Source organism: Rhinolophus sinicus, linkage group LG04 (genome assembly GCF_036562045.2).
Source record: "Rhinolophus sinicus isolate RSC01 linkage group LG04, ASM3656204v1, whole genome shotgun sequence".
Classification (NCBI taxonomy): Eukaryota; Metazoa; Chordata; class Mammalia; order Chiroptera; family Rhinolophidae; genus Rhinolophus; species Rhinolophus sinicus.
This window is the reverse complement of record NC_133754.1, coordinates 184629469-184651765: the sequence shown is the minus strand read 5'-3', so window position 1 is coordinate 184651765 and position 22297 is coordinate 184629469. Positions and strand designations below refer to the sequence as shown.

Sequence of the window (22297 nt, the reverse complement as noted above, 5' to 3'; positions counted from 1 at the left end):
CTGAGTCCCAGAACCCCGCCCCCAAATACACCAGTCAAGACGTTGATAGTTTGTCTGTTTTATTCCCAGTATGCAGAGGTGATACCTGGCACCACACACTCTCATACGCACGCGCACACATACTCCATCCACTTGAACTTGCCCCACACACTCCTTCCTTTAGAGTTGCAGGGACAAAGCCACACTTGGCAATCCCCAAGTTAGATTTGGTCTTTCAGAGAGATAGCTGAAGTTCTAAGAAAATGAGCCCTTAGCCAGAGAAGTAAGAGTCCCAGGGCCAATAGCCACAACCTGAAATATATGCAGCCCCCCCCCTCCTTCCAGAAACCACTCAAGCCCCTCTCCCTCCAGGAGCTGAGTTCCAAGAAATGGCCAAGGAACTTGTGTGGTTTCCCAGGATTCTCCTATCCAATGAACGCTCTGTCCTGCTCTTTCCAGAAGCTGGGGACACACCCACTTGCTCTCCCTTAAGGCTTCCTGTGGACAATAAGCCTGGTTGCTCGTGCCCTCCTCTCTGAGGACCAAGTACGCTGACGATGTCACTTCACCTTGCTCAAAGGTCTCATCGTGCCCTAGAGGAGAGGTAGTGGGAAGGGGTGGGGACAGGCAGTTGCTCAAATGATCTCGGGAGGAAAAAACCAAGGCAGGGAAGGGGGTGGGGTGAGGTTTTACATTTACAGGGTAAACTGTTTTGCTGGGGTTTAAACTTCAACTAGGCCTGTGCATTTGAGCAGCTCCTTAGCCTAAGGACCAACCAGTCACGGCCAAGTAATCTTGCTCCTGAACTGGTTGAGACCAGCAAACTAACCCCACCTGGCCCGTACCCCATCCCCGACCTGCTCCACTCCCTTAAGCTGCTGTCAGGCAGCTCCTTGGGTCTTTGATTATGGGTCACTGAGGAGCCACAGAGAGCCCACAATGGCTCTAACAGTACCCAGACATTTTCACTTAAGGTTTGGCAAATGCTTTTGCAAGGCTCTTGCTCAGTCTGGATCCCATCTTGGTGTCCCCAGGATTGCAGTGCAGTCACCCCATGGCCCCCCTTTCCTCTCATCTAACTCGTCCTTGTCCGAGTCTGACTTCCTCACTAGACTTTAAATTTCATGTAACTGTCTATTTCGTGACTGGGTTCTTAGCTCTCGGCCCACAGCAGGTGCTTAATAAATATGTTCAACTGATGATTGCATCTAAGTCCTGAGCAGGCAGGGTGAGGGACTCCAGAACACAGGTGCGGTCAAGGCTGAGGTCCCTGCTCAGCCAAGATGGGGCCGAGTGTGACAGCTTCCTGCGTGAGTTCTGAGAAGTGGCTTAGCTCAGAAGCCCTGGGGAAGGCGGAACAGCAGAGGCAGGCCTGGCCCTTCCCCTGACCCTGATGCTAACTCAGAGGCACTGGGAAGGGTGAGTCCTGGCCCAGGCCCCTCCCCAAGTGCTGTCCTAGGAAACAGCCTCGCCCTGCCCCTTCCCTTGTTTTCATCACTGACGGAAGCAGCCCCGAGCAGAGATGATGCATGGGCAGGGCATCTGAACACCTGGGCTTGAGTCCAGACTCTTCCATCTCGACTAACTCCTAACCTTGGGCCAGGCACTTAATCCCTGGGGGCCACCACAGTTTCCTTACCTGTGAAATGTGAGGACTGGCCCAGCTAACCTACAGGGGGATCAGAGCTTTAAGAGTGAGTCCATAATAAGGGACACAGGTGACTCCAATGGAATCCCCACACTCAAGGGTTTTGGGCGATTTGGAAATGGGGAAATGAGTTAGAGACGGGACACAGCACATGTCAGGACAAAGTGTGGGGGGGGCTTAAAGCTTATAATAGATGGTCAATAAATATCTGTTGAATGACTGAGTGAGTGAATGAATGAATGGTCTGAGTAAGGTGGGCAGGTCATGGGGGAAGCAGTCAGTTTTCAAGCAGACTGGGGTCAGAAAGGCAACCTCCTGTGTCTCAGTTCTTGGCTTAACAGTGGTGCTGACTTTCTGCTGTGAACATTTTAGTCATTTTCCTAGCCTGTTGCCCTCAGCATCCTCCTAAAAGGTGGGACTAGACTGAGCTGAACCCCCCTCCCCAAGGCCCCTGGCCTCCCCTCTACCTCTGAAGCCCTCTGCTGCCCCAGCAAGGGACAGGGCTCCCTCTAAGCTGTCTAGAAAGGTGTGGCCAAGGGGTAAGGCCAGAAGATTCCTTCCGGAACCTTCTTGAGGGTCTCCAATTACCAAGCTCCTCTCCTTGTTTCTTTCTGCCCCTCATTAAGGGCGAGAAGAAGTGTGGCCTGAGGGGGGATCACTGGGGCAGTGAGTGGCCACGTCCTGGACAACCTGAGAGCACTGGAACTTCAGAGCGTCTGAGGAAACCCTAGTGAGGCCCTGCAGCCTCGTCCCTACTCCAGGGTCTTCTAAAAGTGGGCTGAGGTCCTCACCAGAGCCAGGCCAGCGAGCCTGGACTTAGCTCAGTGACCTCCAGCAAGGTTGGACAATGCCGGCTCCAAGTGGGGATCACAGGCTTCCAGCCGCCCTGCCCTGGCCCCGGCACTTCCGGTTTTTGGTTTGATGTCAGCCCATCTGCACAGGGAGTGGGGAAGGAGGGAAGAAGAAAGGGAGGGGCCCCAGAGCCCCTTTAAGGCAGATCATTTGTGCTTTACAAAGAGATCAGATTCTGCAGATGAAAAAATAATCATGCCCAACAACCAGGGGGGAAAAAAAAGACATTGCAATGAGTCCAGAAGTGCAGCAAGATCAGGAGGGAGGGGTGGGGCAGGGAGGGCAGGGACAGGTCCCCGCGGGGTCCTCAGGGCAGGCTGGCAATGTCTCTCTCTGGAGGGGGACCGACTGGCTTGGGACTGCTCTCGGTGGCCTTTCCTTCAAACATCATGACTCTGGTTTAGAGATGGGGAAAAAAAACAAAAAAAACGAAACAAGATTAGGATTCCTCCCCTCACCCGGGGAAAGGTCACCCAGCCCTCACATCTGCAAAGTCCTCAGCAGAATGCCCTTCATCCATTCTCCAGCAGGATCTTCTCAGAAGCCCAAGACGGCAGCTGCATGGAAGGGACTCTTAGTCCCATTTGACAGAGGAGAAAACTTGGTGCAAAGTGGCGACATGACTCCTCAGAGCCACAAGCAGACCAAGCAGGAAGAGAGACTAGATCTCTGACTTCCAGGCCATGGGCCTTCCCCTAACCACGCTGCCTGGAGGAAGAAGAGCTAGGCTGGGCCACGGCTCTGCTCACAACCCCTTTGGAGCTTCAAAACCTCCCACTGCTCAGAGGGTCAAGTCAGGGGTGTAGAGCACAGGGGTTCATGGTGCAGCCTCTGGAGGGAAACAGCCTGGATTGGAGTCCCAGCCCTGCTACTGTCCCAGCTCTTGACTCCAGGAAGACACTTAACCCCACGGATGCTGTGTTTCCATCCGGAAGTGGGGGTGCCAGAAGTGTTGACGTCAGGAGCTGCTCCAAGCCTCAGTGCCCTACTCCATCTAGTCACTCCCTGGGTGGGCTCTTCCAGTCGTCTGGTTTTACGTCCCATCCAAAGGGTGACAGTCCACAAACAGCTTATCTCTGAGATCCAGATTTGCACCTCCAGCTCCCTCCTCCCCTCTTCCCTTGGATGTCTGGAGGGCCCTTCTGCTTGAACACATCAAAAACCGGATTCTTAAATCCCACCTTCTCCACCTGCTCTTCTCCTCCAAGCAAACATTAGTCATTCCCTCAGTTACTCAGACTTTAGAACCATCGGACTCCCTGTTTTCATTTATGCCCCGCATCTGGGCATCTAAGCAATGCTTCCAGCTCTACCTCCAAAATCACTCCCAATTCCAACAGCTCCTGGCCCCCTCCACGGCCACCTCTCCAGACCGACTGGCCTCATCTCTTACCTGTACAGCCTCCCTGCTGCCACTCTCGTCCCTGCTGTAGCCAGAGGGGGCCTTTTAAAAGTCAGTCCCTGGCTCAGAGTACTCCAATGGCATCCCTCCACATTAGTACAAAATGTTAAGTCTGACTGTGGCCTACGAGGCCCCATGTCCCCTGGCCCCTGCCCATCGCTGCTGACAACCTTCACTCACTGTACTTACTGAGAGCCTAGACCCCCTGGCCTCTGTGCTGTTCCTCGAGCATACAAGCACGATTTTACCTCAGGGCCTTTGCACGTGCCATGTCCTCTGCCTGGAATGCTTTTCCCCAGGTCGTCACGTGGCTCACCTCTTCCCATCTCTCTCACTCAGAGCCCTGGTCAACTAACTGTCACCTTCTCAGTGAGACCCTCCCTGCCCACCATCCCATCCGTCTCCGTTCCTCTTGCCCATTGTATTTTTCTTTGTACTAACTACTGCCATTTGGTGTTTTGGATTGGTTTCTTTTGTCTGTCTCCTTCCATTAGAAGGCAAGCTCCACAAGGCCAGCAACGCGTGTCGCCAGCATCTAGAATAATTCCTGGCGTTTGGTGGTACTCAGTAAATATTTGCTGAATTAACAAATGCTAAATCTAAGGAGTCAAGACACAGACGGGTCCCTGACACACAGTAAATGTCCACTCAATCTTCAGTGTCATTTTTATAGCACCGTCACTCCAATTGCTACCACCCGGCCTCTGCAGCGCGATCGGACCTTGACAGTTTTCTGCACACACACCCTGCCCCATCCCACCCACAATGAAAGCTCTGACCAGCCCAAACTGTGGGCTCAGGAGCTGTTTACTCAGCTTCCTGGGGCCTCAGCTTTCCCTGTTGTAAAATCAAACAGGCATATTTGACATTTGTACATTTAAAAAAATTAATTAATCTTATTTTCTAAAAGCCGAGTGAGGTCCTTTTCAGCTCAAATACCATGAGACTCTCCAGGGAATTTCTCTGCAGCTCCTCAGTGGAGAAGTACCTACGTACAGAGTGTGATTTTGGCCACCATGTACTAGGTGTGTGCCATCAGCCAAGTACCAGGCTAGGCTCTTCATTTATGTTATGTCATTAACCCTCAGGACAATGCTTCACGGCAGGTATTTACTATATCTCTGTCTTATGAATAGCGTACGATTCGAACTCTACCACCCTTTAGAGCCAGTTTGTAACTCTACACTATGCTTACAACCCCGTGGGGTAGCAGAGTCACTTTACAAATGAGGGCACTGAGGTGCAGCAGGTTTCAGCAGCAGATTTATCGTCATCACCACCACCATCCTCACAGTTGCCGCTTACTGAGCGCTGATTCCACCAGACTTCTGCTACCCACTCACTTCACCTGCAAGGTACATGTGAACATGACCATTCGACAGATAAGGACACCAGGTTCAGAGAAGTTAGTTAACAACCTTGCCCAGTGGGTCACACAGTGAGTTACCTCCTGGCTGGGGAATGGCTAGGGTGCCTGAGCTAGGGGCCTCTCCACACACAACGCCTTCAGAGGCCCCAGGACAGGCGGGGGGGTACTTACAGCTTGAGCACAGCTGACCGTTTCCCCAGCATCATGTTCACAAAGTCTCGATAGGAGATGGTGTCGCTGACCCCACCTGTCACCTCCGAAATCATCTTCTTCATCTCCAGGTGGGTCTTGGGGACCCCAAGCTTTTCCATCATCCTCTTTAAAGACATCAGGTCTGCCGGAGGAAAAGCAGATCCTTTAAGTGGAGACAGGAGGCGGGGGCGAGTGGGGAAGCTGGCACAGCTCCCTCAGGCACCCCACGCCCAAAAGAAGCCTGGCAGGACAGCCCCTCCCTGGAGACTGCAGTCAATGGCCTTTCTCCTCTAGGGAGAATGGGCCCACCACACCCTGTTCCCTTTGGAGGCTGTAGAAACTAGCAGTTAGAGACAGGGGCTTCTAGCATCAGACAGCCAGTTTGGAATTCAGCTCTGCTATTTCTGGCTGTGGGACTCGGGGCAAACTACTTAACCTCTCTGAACCCCAGCTTCCATCAATGGTAAAATGGGTTGACGGGATCATTTGGAGGGATGATGCATAAAACGCATGTGGCACAAAGCAGGTGCACAGAAATGGAATGACTACCCGCTGCTTCCTGCGGTTAGGGGAGCCGTGGGCTCGCTGCCCAGCTACCCCGGAAGTCACTGCCCAGTGAGGTGGGGTCAGGGAGTTGGCCTGACCACAGGCACCTAAAGTCACTCTCCAGGTGCCAGGGGGCCACTTCTCCCTATCTGCCACTCCCACCCTGCAGTCCTAGGGCTCCGCGTTGGCCAGAAGGGAGAGGGTGACAAAAATATCTTGCACAGCAGGAAAACCAACAAAAGAACAAAATTCAAGAAAAACAAGGGAGGCACCAAAAAGTCACTACACCCCGACAAGTCGCTGCCTCTGACCGCCAGGCTCCCAAGATCTGAGGCAATTTCCTTCAGATTGTTCTGTGAACAATGGGACAGCAAAGGATGGCGGGAAAGAGGGTGCCCCAGGGGCTGATTTGAGGGCCAGGCAGTGGTGCGCCAGCTCACCCGAGAGGCACAGCAGGCAGGACTGCTGCCAGACCCCTAGGTGCCAGGATGTCCAGGGCATTTCAAAGAAAGCTGGGCAGCGTTCTGCAGGAAGAAGTGAAAGGTCTCCCACGAGCTGCTGGCCAGACTCTAAATTGGCAAGACCTTTCTGGAAGGCCATTTGGCCAGATGCTTCAGAAGCCTCTGACCCAGATGTCTAATTCCTGAGATTTACTCTAAAGAAATAATCAGTGGTATGGACCAAGACTCTTGTGCAAAGCTGTTCTTCACAGAATTATCAAAGGCATGAAGGTGTCTGCCGAATAAATTATAGTGTGTCCCCTCAATGGAATACTATGGAGCCATTAATCATATTTCAAAAGAAAAGTTAACCATATTCAAAATACTCACAATGTTATTTTTTTTTTAACTGAGGTTCTAAAATGGTATAAAACAGCATTTGTGATTACAGCAGAGTGGAAAGACATAAATTGAAATACTTATAGCCGTTCTTTCTGGGAGGTGGGGCTGTGGGTAACATATTTTTGTCTTTGTGCTTTGTTGTGCTTTCCAAAAGTTTTTATGAGGAAGATATATTAACTTGATAACCCCCCAAATTTTTTCCTAAAGAATAAAAATATTCAAAAGGGAGAAGAACGAGAGAAGACAGAGGAAGAGTAAAAGGCCGACCGCAGCAGCGATACTGAAGTTCAGGGTGAATGAGGAGGGAGAGCCCGTTTGGAAACCAAAGGCCGGGCCCTGGGCCCTGTGTCTGCCACAAGCAACTTGCCCCAAGCAAGTCGTTTCATCTTTCTGAGCCTCAGTTTCTTTATCTGTAAAATGGGGATAATTAAACTGGCCTTGACCGTGTCATTCCGATAGTGGTGACGGTCAAGATATTGCCTTGAACATAAGTGCCATGGGACAGGCGTTTGTCAACCCCAGTGTCTGGGTGGCAGGACACAAACAGGTTCTGTTGGATGAGGGAATTAATGCCCATGATGCACCTTGTCAACTGCACGATAGTGTCCAGATGGAAGGACAGGCTCAGGGACCAAGGAAACACCGGTCCCCTGGGCTGGGGTGTCGACAGCCTGAGCATCCAGCCCTGGGCAGGGTGGCACCCTCTATCCTGGGGCCCCTGGGGTGGGAGGCTGAGCGGGGAGGGAAACGGTAGGAAGAGGAGTTTGGGGGCAGTGGATCCGGGTTAAGGGCGGGTGGGCTCAAACCCGGTTTGGCTGGCCCGGCCCACTGTGGGGGGCTTCAATGTGTGCTCGTCACATCATGACACTCCCCAGACAGGTGGGTCTGTGGGGCTCTCTGGACCCTCACAGCGTCTACCCACCAAACACCGTCTTTCCCCAACACACTCAAGGCTCTACTCACCAATCTCGCCTTCATTGTTCAAGTCAAACTCCATGTACTTCTCTGGAAATCACAGAGCAAAACCTGGCATTAGCTTGGAAGCAGGGTCACCCCTGCAGGGTCCCAGTGCCTCCCTTGAGGGCAAGTGGCCAGGTCCTCACGGAGCCCACACCAACTTCTCACCCCGTGGCGGGGTCTTGACTCGAGTCCCATCATCTCAGCTGTTGTCTCCAAAGAAAGAGCTCACCCTGCCTGCACCCCTCTCCCACAGGTGCCATGGAGAAAGGTGCCCCAGGGGCCACTCTGACCCTCAGCCAAGGTAGGGCAACTGGTCCTCCCAGGTCCCCACCAGTGCGGGCTGGCTGCCGGCAAATCAGCTAAAAGGGACTACAGTAGGTTCCAGCCCTGGAGATACGGGTTTGGTGTGGTGGGCACAGGAACAGGTGTGTTTTCAGTGTGTCAGGTGCTTCGATGGGCAGCGAGGTGTGGGAACCACCGATTTAAGGAGTCCCTGTGGTTCCAGACCTTTTGGTTCTGGGCATCACCATGAAGCTGATGCTCTTCCGGGAGAAATGCCCATGGGCCTGCCCTTGACCACAAAGTGGCACATACAGTGTCCAGAAGCACAGACCCTCCCCACAAACCTCACCTACAGACCGAATTAAACCTCTCTGACCCAGGGGTCCGGGGAACCTCCAACAGCAAGAGAGGATAACTCCGAGCACGCTGGAATCTTCTGACACGGGCAGTGTGCAAACAGACCTGTGGCCTTGGGCAGCTCACACCTGCCACAGAGCAGCAGGGCTCTCGAGATCTATTCTGCACAGAGGAGGCAGCAGGAGAAAGCCAAGGTCCTCCCAGTGACCTTCAAGGCCTGCGACCTTCAGCAGCGTCTGCCCTCCGGCCTCTCAGGCTGCTTCTCCCTCCGTCCCCTCTGTTCCACTCCCACTGGCCTTGCTGCTCTGCCTGTTCCCCACATGCTCCGTCTCAGGACTGACCGACCCTCTGCCTGGAAGGTCCCTCCAGGTAGTCTCAGGGCCCCTTCTCATGCTGTCAGGGCCCCCCAGCCTTTCTAGTTGGGCACCACCCGCTCAAGCACCTACGACCCCTGACTCTGTCCCTCCTCCCGCAGCCACCTCTGAAGAGTGACTCCTTGGTATCCAGAGAGAAGGGAGGGACGGCTCCTCCTTTGTGCAGCTGTCCTACGGGTGGCTGGGACAGGGCAGGGGGGTGGGGGAGAGATGGTGTGTCTTTGTTCTAGTTCTTTTAATGTAAAAAGTAGCACTGAATAATGGTTACGAGCAGGGGTTTTGGGGTGAGACCAATATGGGTTCGAGACCCCCACTCTGCCATAGATGAGCTGTGTGACCCCAGGCAAATGACCCCACCTCTCTGAGCCTGAATTTCTCCTATACATCAAAGAGGGCATCATCTCCCGCCTGGCTGGATGGAGATGATCTGGACAGCTCACAACGCCGCGCTTGAAGCGCTCCCCACACGAGGTCAACGTTCAACAAACACCTAGCCATCAATGTGCTGCCCAAGGACAGCTAAGCTGTCTGGTCTGAGGAGCACTTGGCAGGTTCTCTGCCTTGGACCAGGGAGGATGCCCACACTGCCAAGATGTGAAGGGGGCAACGCGCCTCGAGGCTATTTGCCGGGTCCTCCAGCCCCGAGGCATCTCCCGGCAGGAAAGGTGGGTCTGTCTGCTCCTTCTGTGCAGGGCTCCTCTCCTTTCGAGCCGCTGGCCGGCAACCAAGCGCCAGGGCCGGGAACAGAGGGACCTTTATGCTGCCCCTCCGCGCGCGGGCTCCCGGGCCCTGTTTTCTTTTCATCCCGTGCTGCTGGATTCAATGGGTAGAAACTCTGCCCCCAGCCCCACTGTGGCGACACAAACGTCCATTCTCCACAGGGGCTCCCGAGACGCTCCACCATGGAGGGGGAGAAGCCAGGGCTGCTACAAAGAGCTGATTGTGTGCCGGGGACCCGGGAGCGAGCAGGCCTGGGCCATGGCGACAGGAGCCAACCTGAGCCCTGCCGGGCAGCTGGGAGAGAGGGGCAGGGGCAGGCCGGGGCCCGCAGGCGAGGGGTGATGGGGCCGGGGCTGGCATGGAGGCAGGTGGAGGGGCCTGGCCCCCTCTGGCCAGGTACCCTGTCTCTTAGCCCATGGGGAAGAGAGGCATTCTGGATGAAACAGGGGTGCAGCTTGGCCCTATGGGGGTGAGGAGCCCTATGTGTGAGAGACTGGGGGCCAACCCCACTCTCCCCGGAGAGGGGGCAGCCAGCCCCAGCGTACCTTTGAAGGCTGTGAGCTTTTCTGGCAGGTTCTCTTCATCACTGTACTTCTGGTCACAGAGAAACTCCTACGGAGGCAAGCAGACAAGTGCTGAGCAAGGGGTCAGCAGGCAGAGCTCGCTAGCACAGAGGCCCATTGCCCCGTGCCTTCTCTCCCACCAGGTGGCTGCACTTGGCCGAACAAGGCAGGAGCCTCCAGTGTTTGTCCTGGCCTCCTGTCAACCCTCAGGGCAGATCTGCAAAATCCATCCTGTGGGCAGGAAGTATGCTTGGCAGCTTGGGGTGGGGCCCGGAGGGTCTGCTCTAGAAGAAACAGCCTCTGAATTATGGGTGCAGGGACCTGGGTCTCCCCCAGGGCATCCCAGCTCTGGGATCTGTGAAGCCATGATTCCCAAAGACAAGCCGCCTGGCTCCAGCATTAACTCCTTAGGTATGCGAGCCTAGCACATTAATTCCTTTCTGTATCTCTGTTGCTTTATGTCCAAAGGAGTGTAATTATCATAGCTGCTTTTGAGGTTTATATGTGGACCCCAGGAGCATGTATGTACGACTCTTGGCACACAGCAAGTGCTCAACAAACAACAGCTGTCGTTTTACTAGTCTCTGCTTTAGCCAGAAAATAACTGTACATTGCTTGGGAGGTCACATATCCCTCTCCCCTGTGTCCTCACCTGTAAAACAGGGCCCACCATCCCCTCAGATGCTGGGAGAGACTCAAATGAGCCGTTTCGGAACCAGATGGGGGAGTGGGGGACACTAACAAGAGCCTCCAGAATGAAGCACTTACCCACGTGATCTCTTTGGGTCTCCTAGTGGGCCCAAGAAGTAGCTATTATCATTACCCCCATTTTACAGATGAGGAAACTGAGGCTCACACAGCCAGAGCTCCATCTCGTTTAGTCTGCATCCTTAACCTCGACTATTAAAAATGGGCAGATAGCAGGCACTCATCTGGCTTTAAAACAAAAAGCTACCACCTTGTAAGCACCTGCTGTGCCGGCACTGGGCCAGGGATCGTACTGGTCTTGTTGCAAATCTTCAAGCAGCCCTAGAACCTGCATACAGGTAAGGGAGCAGAGGGTGTGTTCCCATGCTGGCACTGGACTCTGCAATCCCCTCTCCCCTCTGGACCTCACTTTCCTCATTACTGAGCCAACTGGACACAGGCCTCCCTCCCTCCTCACTCATTCATTCAGCCGTTTTTGAGGGACCACAGTGCACAAGGCTCTGTTCTAGGCAGCAAGGGGATGGGAAGACCAAGGCGAATAAGACGAAGGTCCTCCTCCTAAAACTACAGGAAGTCCGTGTTTAAAGTGATGTTAAATGTTATCAGGTCAGTCACTCAATCTCTTCCTGAACTCCTGATGACCGAGTCTGTACTTACACATCTCCTAGGACAGGGAACTCACTACCTTTCCAGTCTGTGATGTAAACGTCCGAGGGGCTTAAAGTAGACTAGGAAAATGCCTAGAACCTAAATGATGACCAAACACTCTGGGTTTGGCTCTCAGTCCCCGCCTTACCAGCTGTGAAATGGGCACAAGAGTACCCACCTCCTCAACAGGGCCCCCTACTCCGAGCACTTAGCCGCAGGCTCTCCATCAATGCTCAATAAGCAACAGGGCTGAATGAGTACGAATGTGAGGCAGAATATGATTCCTCCCAGGGTTCAATGCCTCCATGTTCCCTCGAGGCCCTTTGACAAAGGAGAAACCCACCCGCAGCGTGGGCCGGGGGACTCTGATTGCCCCCTTGCTTTTGGCAGACACTGTGCTATCCCATTAAATCCTCACTATGATTCCAATTTTACAGGTGACAATGAAGGACCAGAGAGGTTAAATAATACTTGTGAAGTCCCCAGGCCGCTGAGGAAGTGCAGTGTGGGTTTGGAATCTGTGTCTGTCAGCCTCCAGGACCCGGGCCTCCAGCAGCCTGGTGGAGGGCAGCGCCAGGGCCCGTGGGGTCCGGCTGGCTTGGTCACAGCCTGACTCAGGTCCTCATTACAATGCACCATGGATGGCCCTACCTCCACTTAGCTGGAGCTGGAACCTTCTCCTGCTACCCGGGAGGCTGCCCTCCTCCCGGCGGCTCTGGCCAGGACTTCCCCTCCTCTTGGCTCTCTCTCATAGCTCTTTCCACGGCTGCCCCCACCCCAGTCTCTGACCAAGTGGAGGACAATTAACTTCTGTCTGTGACCCTGGGCAAATGAGGCACCTCCCAGGGTCCCAGATCCCACATCTGTCCAACAGAGGGACAAATAGGTCAGTGGTTCTCAGACTTCGGGGTAATGCAGAAAGAAACACTTCCAAAAAAAATTTAAAATAGCGTGAGGTGCTAATATAAGGCGGCCAAGTTTGTATTTTGCCAACTAAAGACTTTAAACAATTACCACTGACTACTGCCATCAGTTCAGAAAAGGGCATTTCATAAAGGTAGGAAGTTCACAATCTCAGAATGTTTAAATGGAATCCAGTTAGCCTACGTTCCCCTCACCTTACCCCTTTAGGAACTGGGACACCTTCGCGGGGAGGCATAGGCACGACCCAACATCCGAAACCTAGGGGTCCTCCCAGCTCCCACATTCTAGTCGACCGGAATCCACACCAGCCCAGAGCCCATGTGTAATGTGCACCGACCACGTCTAGGGATCCGGATAGACTGGGTTCAAGGGCTCGGACATGGGTCTTGGTCTTGGAGACAAACCACACACAGACGAACAAAGAACCACAGGCAGCAACTGAGAGCAAGGACGAGAGCATGGCGTGAGCTGCAGCGTGGTGAACGACAACTCCCATTTGCAGGACCCAACCCCAGGCCAGGCGCTCGGCAGGCACTGCAGGGTCTTTTCACGGATGAAGCCAGTTTCCTCCTCACCACCTAACATGCCACTTTATTTCTGTCCTCCCCCACCCACCCCCACTAGAGTGGGCACCTCAGCCACTCTGGCCTCCTTTCCATGCCTCCCCCATGCCAGACTTGCTGCCACCTGGGACTTTGCTCCAGCTGAGCCCCCGCCTGGAGCGCTCATCCCCACATACCTGTGTGGCTCTCTCCTCACCTCCTTCAAGCCTTTGCCCACCCATCACCTTCTCAATGAGGCCAGCCCCATCGACCTTACCTTCCTGTGCATCTCCTTTTACTCCATGGGATGAATCATCTCCTAACACAATCTACAATTGCTTATTAACAGTACTGTTCATCGTCTGTCTCTCCCTGCGAGAATGTGGGTTCCACATAGTAGGTGCTCAATAAATATCTGCAGGATGGGTGACTGAATTGAGACTCAGAGAGGATAAATAATGTGCTCAAAGCAGTACAGGTAGCGAGTGGCCGAGCTGGGAAGCCGCTTGGTTCCCTCCCTGCTCAGACCTGAGAAGTGACCCGAGGAAGTGGGTGTTGGAAGGATGCTGGGAGGAGGCAGGCCCTCGGCCAGGGTTCTAGGAGCACGTGTTTACTGTCTCGTGCTCCACGGGTGCCTAGCACTCAGCAATGCCCAGCATCTAGTAGGTGCTCAATAAACATCAGCTGAATGAATAGAGAAGCCTGCCATTTAGCCAGAATGACTTTCTCTACTCTCATGCCTGAAATGGTAAAGACACTTTGCAAAAGCATGTGCATGTATGTGACGGGGCGGGGGAGGGGGACTCAGAGACTGGAATCACGTTTTTCCTTAGAGCCAAAAATGACAAATGCTTGAGCCACAGAGTGACCAGGGCTGGGAGAAGCAGCTGACCTGTTCATGTGTGGGTAGGCAGCCCTTGCTGACCCTGGGCTTAGGGCAGCTGTGTGGACCATGCCTTTGGCAGGGGCCAAGGGAGGCAGGCGGGCAGGCAGCAGGAACAGTAGTGCCATTGGCTGTGCTGCCAGCTCCCACCCCACCTACGAGCTTTGGATTCTTGGTTCCTACTCATGCACAGCCCACAGCTTCCTCCCTTCAGGCGTCTGTCCCCCATATCCTTGCCCAGCCTCGGGACCCAGCTATGCCCAGTGGGTTGGTACCCTGTCTGTCCAGACTCCAGGACCCCTGGGTCCCCAGGCGGAGGAGACAGAGATAGAATCCAGTCCAGATGTTTGGAAGAAAAGCAAAATGCAGAAACAAAAAGAGGTCAAGTTGGAGCCAGAATGCCTGGGTTTGAACCACTTAGTAACTGTGTGAAAATTCCTTCATTTGTCTGTGTCTCGGTTTTCTCATCTGTAGGAAGGATACAAATATCTCATAGGCTTGTCCTGAGAATTATAGTATGTAAGTATATGTACAGTGCTTAACACTGTGCCTGGCACCTAGTAAATTCTAAATAAATGTTAGCTGTTTATTACTGTTGTCTCCTAACATTTACATCCATACAATCTATTTTAACCCCTACAGCTCATCATCCAGACCATCACGGACTATTAAACAGATCAGAAGCAAACCTCCTTCCCCAGCTTAGGCCGGTTATGATTTCTCTTTCCCCTCTCTGGCTATCCCTATTTCACAGATGGGACAACTGCAACCCAGAGCAGTTGCTCAACTTGCTCAATATCATAAAGTTTTAACAATTCAAGGTCTATCTCCCTTTACCAGCCCAGCTCCCTCTCTGCCCTGAACAAGGTAGCCCGGCTACCAGTTTCTGGGCAAAGAAAGTCAATACTGGGAGTTACCTTTCCTCTTGGGCAGCTGTAGAAGGAGGTTATTCCAGAGGCCAGGGAACCACTCTATAGCCCTCTAGGGGGATGGGGTGTGTTTGGATGGTTTACTCTGCCCCCATCCCCCTCTTCCACTCCAGCCCACTGTCCCTGACAGCTGCAGAAACTGCTGTCAGGGCCTCCAGGTATGCGGGGCTCTGAGAGTGACCACTGATACTCAGAGGAGCAAGTGCAGAGGCCTCAGTGGCCTGGTCAGTCCCTGGCAACGAGCCAGGACATGCAAGCAGGCAGGAGCCTGGGCTCGAAAACAGGAAGTCGGGGGCTGAGCAGCCACTCCTCAAGCCAGAGTGTCCACAGGCAAGGCCCAGGATGGTGACAGACCTGTTAAAACATCTACCCAGTCACAGAACCCGGAAGGGACTCCTCAGAGCACCCAGCTGTCCTCTTTGTTCACTAGCTGGAGAAACTGAGGCTTCAGAAAGGAAAGGGCTTATGGAAAGCCACAGTGGTCAGAAGCCTCACATAAGCTCCCTGAACGTAGGGCGTGTGGGGCAGAGGGGTGGGGGAGGGAGGTCAAGTCAGGTTGCCTGGGCTCAAACCCCAGATCCAGCACTTACCAGCTCCACAGCCCTGGGCAACTTGCTTTACCACTCTGGGCCTCAGTTTCCTCATCTGTGAAATGGGATCACAACGATGGTCATAATGATGATCCCATTTGGGTTGGTGTAAGGATTAAATGAGCTAACTGCACGGAAACTCACTAAGTATTAGCTACTATCGTGATGCATTTGGATCACCCAAACTCAAGCCACACCAAGAGACAATGGTGAGCAGGGGAAAGGCAAAGAGACCCACTCACAACTCTCTGTCCTACTTTGTGCCACAAAGTCCTCCTGGCGAGCCTTGACGCTCGGGTCATCCCTCCTCAAGGGCAAGCTCTGCTTTGTCCTTGGACACCTGGCTGATCTGGTAGTGACAGGCCATCCACACGGGACAGAGTATTCCCATTCAGCCCAGGGGGACAGTGCCTGTGGCCATACCTGTGCACTGCCTCTCCTCTCGGTCCCCTCCAACCTCTGAGGGACACCAGAATCTTCCCCCACCCCCAGAAGTCCCATCCAAGTGCTCCTGTCCAGGAGGGGCTATTTCCAAAACAAGCAGAGGTCGGCAGCCTCTTCCGTGTCTGGCCTCCGGGTCCCTGCCACCCTCCTGATTCCCACTGTCCCCAACCCCCTACCCCAGACTTAACTCTCTTTCTGGGCTGATACCTCTAGCACCTGCTCCCGGATGCTTGCTCCTGGCTCTCCAGGCTTGCCTTTATGTATTAGCTGCAGCAGGATTTTGGGGCGGGCAGAGATCACCATCTTGGAGGCCATCCAAGGGGCTGGTGGCTGAAACCCTGGGCGAAAACCCCAAGGACAGGTGGCACCATCCCAGGCCGTGAGGCCTCTGACACAGCCCACAGGTTCCTAAAGGGCCCCGGCCAGACCACAAATGCCCGGCTTGGTGCCTGGCATGTAGCAGGCGTCTGTAACGTGCACCCACAGGGACAGCAGGCTCACATTCCCCGTGGCAGCTCTAGGGCCTCATCCGGACGCTGTGTCCTCGCCAATAGATGGGGCAGCTGAAGAAAAACACCCCGTCAACTACACAAATGAAGCAGACCCTGCAGAAATTCCATCTCCAGCTTCCTGTGACATGGCCACACTGAGGTCATGGCTGGGTGGACCTGTGGGGACACTGAATCCTCGGAGGCTCACGTGGCTGCTTATCAGCATCTCCCTTATAATATATTAAGCAAGAGCAAGAGAGACGGGTGCCCGGCCATGCCAGCTGGGCACATTCACCTGAGCAAGGACAGGGTGGCACTGCCAGCACACAGGAAGAGACACACCTGCGTAGTGCCTGGGTCAGGTCTCAGAGGTCCCCCATTGCTGAGGGAGGGACCAACCGCAAACATATACCCCCCTGAGCAGAGACACACAGCCTGCTGTGCCCAGCTCTTCCCAGACTGATGGCACGTGGATTCTGACATAACCATGAGGCACCTAAACGCTACAGGGAATGCTGAGTGCCCTTCATTTGACCCAGGAGGGCTGGGAGGGTTGAAACAGTAGCCAAAGATCCTTATCCACATAAGCAAGAGAGGCCTGTGTCACAGCTAGGCCATAGCCACCGGGTGGACAGGGGCCAGGGCAGGCAGGCCACGGGCATTGTCTGGAGTCAGACTGCTGGCTCTGCCACTTCCTGGCTGGGCGACCTCGGGCAGGTGACTTTACCTGTTTCCTCATCCCTAAAATGGGAGGCCTAGTAATCCTCGTACCGTGGGGTGTTTACACATTGTCACTGTGCATCTATCTAATTGAATGTTCCTTTGACAGGAGTCAGTGAGGTGATGCACGTGAAGGGCACGCCTCACCTTATCTTGTTAAAGAGCCTGGCCTCTGACTGGCTCAAGCTGGGGCTCTCACCATCCTCCCGTCTCCCCCTGCTCAGTCCCCAGGGTAAGGGCACTCTGAAGGATGCCCGCCTAGACCCTCCACTTCTCTCTGTCCCTGTGGGAAGCTGGAGAGAATATGTCCTGTTGCCATATAAGGCTGGGTCTGGCTCGCCTGGGGTCACCTGCCATGCCATCAGGGTGCGGGGAATGTCAGCTATGTGGGGGGAGTGGGAGGTACGCACCCATCCTGCCCGCTCCAGTAGTGCAGAGAATGTACACACACACACCACAGGGCACGGAGGTGGGGGTGGCACCCCCAGGGGAGACCCAATCAAGCTCAGAGGCTGAGAGAATAGTCTGGGTTCAAGTGTGGCTGTTTAAACCCAGGCAATCGACTCAACCTCTCTGAGTCTCGTTTTCTATAAAATGGGAATAGATACTCACAGGGTTAGAGTGAGTACTCAACGAGATAATTCCCAAAGCATGCCTGGCACATTGCCCGGCACATGCCAAGTGCTCAGAAAAAGACAGCAAAAACTAGAGTGAAACCAAAAAAGAGCATTTCCACACAGCTACACCAGGACCTCTAGGTCTACCCAAGCCTCCTATTTTCACTCCTGAATCCCTTATAATAACAACAGCTCAGACTGAGCTACCCTGGGGCCCTCTGGAAATTGGCCCCACTGGGGTTGGGGGAGAAAGGCCCAAAGGGAACTAGGGTGTTGGCCCTAGAAGCCCCCAGAACTGCCAGCCAGGCTGGGCTCGGCCCCAGGCAGCAAGCACAGAGGTATCCAAGCACATGCAGTGAACGTGAAGGCCCATCCTTCAGGGCTTCAGGCTTCCATGGGGCTATTGGGCAGCTGCTCGGTACAGTCCCCCAGAAGCCCCACTCCAGTGGGGCAGTGAAGCTGCACCCCAAAGAAAGGCCAATCTGGGTTGCCGACATGGTTCCCTCTAGAATCTGCACAGGGAACTTCCACTGTGACCATGGCCATGGATGAAATAGACAGACCCTCCAACAGAGCAACTCCCTCCGAGTCTGCAAAAAGCTCTGTCTGCTCATCTCCACTGACTATTATAGGGACTCGGAGTAGAACACGAGCTGCTGCTCCCATTTAAGAGAGGGGAAGACTAAGGCTCTGCCAGATGAAGGCATCTGACCCAGCCTGCAGGGGTGACAGCAAATCTCAGAACTTGCCCCTGGGTTTCTACAACCTGAACCTTTAAACCCCAAACAAAACAATGATAACAATCACGACAGCAGCCAGCTCTCCCATGTGCTTTCCACAGATTGTCTAGCTACAAAATCACAACAACCTGGCTACTACTATCTGAAGTGGCGGCCCAAGGTCATGGAGCCAGCAACACTGTGCCCCTCTCTTCCTCATCCTCGTGACTCTAAACCACGGTGGGGCCACCTTGACCTGCTGTGGTGGGAAGCAGCTCAAGTTTCCAGTTTGATCCTGGAGCCTCTTTCCTCCAGGGGCCGAAAGCCCAGGCCCCCGCTGCCTGACAGCAGCCTGGCTCACATGGTGGGTCTTAGAATAGCAGGGAAGGGAAAAGACACTGGACCGCAAGCTCTACCACTGGCTTCTGGGTGGCTTTGGCCAGCTGCTTGCCCTCTCTGGGTGTTGGGGTCCCAAGGTAGTAGGATACAGCGCCTTCTTGCTCACCTTCTCCAGTCATAGTGCATGCTGTCCAGTTCAGCCCCTGAGAGCCACAGGCCCTCCCCTTTCTGAGCCAAGACAGTCTACCTCCCAAAACAACGCTATCTGTCCCCCCTCCAAGGGCGGGGTTGGCACAGAGTCCCACACACTCAACTCCTCTGGTCTGTCCAACTCCAGTCACCTCTCCTCCATCCCCAGCTGTCTCTGGCTCAGAAGCCTGCTGGCTGTGGGTGGATTCAGCCAGCTTGGAACCCGCCTGGCTGAGTGGCCCAGGGGGCTGTATGAGGTCAGGGTTCCAGGCTTCTGTCCAGAGGGCAAGCACAGCCCAGACCGGCAGGCTGCAGAGTGAACTAGGAGGGAGCCCAGCATCCTGGACCCCTGACATCCCAGCCAGACATCCAGGCTCCCTTCAGTTGTGCTCAAGATGGCACCAAGAGTCAGGGTAAGGATGACAGTGAAGGACCCTGGGGTCCCTAGAGGCCTCCATGAGATTCCTATAGCCAGTGGAATAAAACCAGACAGGCTGCCTACTTCTAGACAATCCAAGGAAATCAATGAGGGAATCAAGACTGCAAGTCCCCGGTGGAAATACTGCAACCATGCCACAGTGCTGCTGACCCCCACCAGCTTCCCATTTTGGGACTCTGAGCTGGGCTGGGCCCCTGGGTGCCCGGAGAGAACCAGCAGGGGGAATGCCCAGCCTCATTTCAGTGGGCATGTCTCCACAACCAGTTAGGGAACCTGGGAGACATCCCTCTCAGGAAATAATTCTAGTACCGTCCCCAGAGGTCTTCCCCTGTGCCAGGTGCTGGCCCAAGCACATTACGTGCCTTCCCTCACTGAGCCCTCAGGGGAACCCTGGCTCTGTGATGAGAGGTCCTTGGTGAAGACCACAGAGCTGGTATGTGATGCAGACCAGATCAGAGCCCACGTCATGCAGAATTCCAAAGCCCCTGGCTATGCTGCCTTTGAGCTCTGGCCAATCCAGGTAGGCCCTGACATGACACTTTTCCTTATCTTCTCGACTCTCTGTGGACATTACACAAATATTTATGGAGCTCCCACTGCGTGCCTGGCAACAGCCTGAAGGCTTTCTTTATAGAAATCCACCAGCATCAGCAAGAAAAGCATCAAGGCTCTAAGGGAGCCTTCCTAAAAGTTGGAGCCAAGAGTTGTGAGGGTGGGGGTTGGGACAGGCAGGCGACCAATACTTTCTCTTATGGAGGGAGTACTGGGCTGAGAGTCTGGAGCCCGGGGTGCTAACAGCAGCCCTGTGCGCACTTGCTGGGCCATCTCGGGACAGCCAGCTCCTCTCCTCTCTGAGCCTCCCTTCCCACCCCAGGCTGTGAAACCGGGATTGCTCCTAGACATCGGGGGTACCTTCCAGCACCAAATCCCTGTGGTTGGTCCCAGGCGGGCTTCCGGGGAGCCCTCGGGTGGCTGGCATCAGAGCTCCTCTGCCGGCCCTACCTCCCCAGTCTAAGAGTAACAACTTGCAATCCGAGACGCCGGGACCAGAGCAGGGCGGAGGAGGTGGAGGGGGACCTACCTGGAGTCGGAGGCACAGAGGCAGGGGCGGAGGGAGGACCTTGGGGGAAGCCCGGGGGAAGAAAGGGGGTTGATTCTGCGGCAGGCACAGCCTCGCAGACGGAGGTGGAACCCACCGGGCATTGGGAGTTTTGGGGGCGAGCGTCGCACAGCTCCGGCGCCTCGCAAGCTGCCCCAGCGGCGCGCGCTTACCCGGTTGATCTCCGCCAGCCTCCTTTCCTGCCGGGCTTTGAGCAAGCCGAACGCTTTCCCTCCTGGAAGAGACAAAGAGACGGCCCGGGAAGCCGGGGTCTCACCGGGCCGCGCGCTCCTGGGCCCGCGCCTGCTTCCCGCGCGTGGGAGACCCCGCGGTCCGCCGGGTGCGCACAGGTGGCCGGCGGGGGACACCGCGCGCAGGCTGGGGGGAGCTGGACCGCGGACTGGGGGCGGGGCAGAGGGGGGCAGTGGCGCCTACCTTGAAACCTGTTGCTGAGCGTGACCGACATGGTGAGCACCCGGCTCCCGCCGTCTCGGGGCTTCGCGGCAGCGGCGAGGAACGTGGAGGAGGGACCGGCACCCGTCCGAGCTCCGGTGGCGTGTGGCGGCGGAACCGAGGGGCGGAGGAAAGGCGCGGGCAGCCGGACACACCCCTCCCTTCCCTCCGGCCCGCCTCCCCTCCCCTCCCCTGTGCCCGGCCGCCGGCATCAAAGCGGCTATTATGCGGGACGCCCAGCCCGCCGCCGGCCCCTCTGCTGGAGGACGCGGAAAATGCACAGCGCGGGGGGCTGCCTCTGGGCACCTCCCTCTCGGCTCCTGCCGGGACCACGACAAGTCCCTTTCCCGCTCCCGGGCCGCGGTTTCCCCATAAATAAAACTGGGACGATCTTAGTACACTCTCTTGGCGTGTGTAAGGAGCAAGTACGGGAGGGACAGGCAGGGAGTAAGCACACCACCCACAGAGGCCGTTATGCCACTATTCAACGTTGCACACAGCGCGCACTTTTGGGGAGCAGGGGGCCGTGCATTCCCAGCCTTCACTTGTAACTCTTGAAAGAAAAATACAGCAAACGTTTAGTTTTTGCTGAGAACATGCGAAATGACAAAGTGCCAGTGGGACATCAGAAACACTTTCAATTAGAACGAGTTAGTGCTTTGTTAATAAAACCTATTTCTCGAGCAGTCACTGTGCACCAGGCACTGGGCCAGATCAGTAGGGGATACATTTGTTAAGTCATTTAAGTCTCAAAACTCTGAAACAGGACTAGGCACTCCTATTTTACAGAACAGCAAAGTCAGGAAGTGGAAGTCTGGTGTACAAGTCCACCTGGATGACACACCAAGCCTCCAACTCCATGAAGAGTGGCGCTCAGGGTGCAGAAACCCCGGACTCATAACAGGGTGATGGTGCAGTCTCTTGTCCAAATCAGGGCATTTCTGACAGTGAAAGGTGGCACCCCTAATAATTATGCTGGGGACACAGATGGGGACTGTCCTGGGCAAACAGTACAATTGGTCACCAGCAATGCTGGCCCCTCCCTCCCACCCCCACACAGCACGTCCCTGTGGATTGGATCCAGGCATGCTTCTTCCCCATTCACCCCTAGGGTTTGGATTTGGCCAAGCTGTGTGACCTTGGGCAAGGCACTTGACCTGCCTGAGCCTCCATCTCCTGATTTGCAGAATGGAGGAAACAAGTGCCTCTCCCCAAGCAAGGGCTGTTATAACTCCTATTACTTTCAAGAGGTTCAAGCGGGTAGTAAAACCTTAGCGGGGAGGGCTCAGGAGTTATAACCCTTGGTTGACAGGAGATGTTCCACGTGGAGGCTGGAGACGAGAGCGGACTTACATCCGAGCCCTTGTAACACCCTACCTGATTCAGACTCAGACGGCCTACTGCCCTGGCCAGTTGGGCTGGCTGGGCCCACTCAGCCATTCTACAGGGCAAGGGCCACCCCACCTTCCGCTGCTCA

At 54.9% G+C, this 22297-nt stretch overlaps 1 protein-coding gene across 6 annotated transcripts; it reads right to left on the bottom strand.

Moving 5' to 3' along the window:
• Positions 1-42: 42 nt before the first annotated feature.
• Positions 43-20976, bottom strand: AIF1L (allograft inflammatory factor 1 like). Of its 6 annotated transcripts, none has more exons than XM_074331198.1 (6): positions 20803-20960; positions 20541-20602; positions 10069-10135; positions 7794-7835; positions 5422-5584; positions 43-2874 (listed from the first exon to the last, which is right to left on the bottom strand). In XM_074331198.1, exons 1-6 carry the CDS (start codon positions 20831-20833, stop codon positions 2787-2789), a joined length of 453 nt encoding a protein of 150 aa, XP_074187299.1. In that variant the 5' UTR covers positions 20834-20960; the 3' UTR covers positions 43-2786. The 6 variants fall into 6 exon arrangements, with proteins under 6 accessions (XP_074187299.1, XP_074187303.1, XP_074187298.1 ...); XM_074331202.1 differs by having other exon boundaries at positions 2694-2874; positions 5422-5605; positions 20803-20976; XM_074331197.1 differs by lacking the exons at positions 20541-20602; positions 20803-20960 and adding an exon at positions 15962-16103 and having other exon boundaries at positions 2694-2874.
• Between the last annotated feature and the right edge of the window lie 1321 nt (positions 20977-22297).

Bases quoted from the DNA above. Each gene is read 5' to 3' on its own strand.
- AIF1L (XM_074331202.1), bottom strand. From the start codon at position 20,833: ATGTCGGTCACGCTCAGCAACAGGTTTCAAG. The intron at 20,603-20,802 runs GTAGGCGCCACT...TGTCTCTTCCAG, and splicing joins GCTCAGCAACAGGTTTCAAG to GAGGGAAAGCGTTCGGCTTG. The intron at 7,836-10,068 runs GTACGCTGGGGC...TGTGATTTCCAG, and splicing joins AAAGCTCACAGCCTTCAAAG to AGAAGTACATGGAGTTTGAC.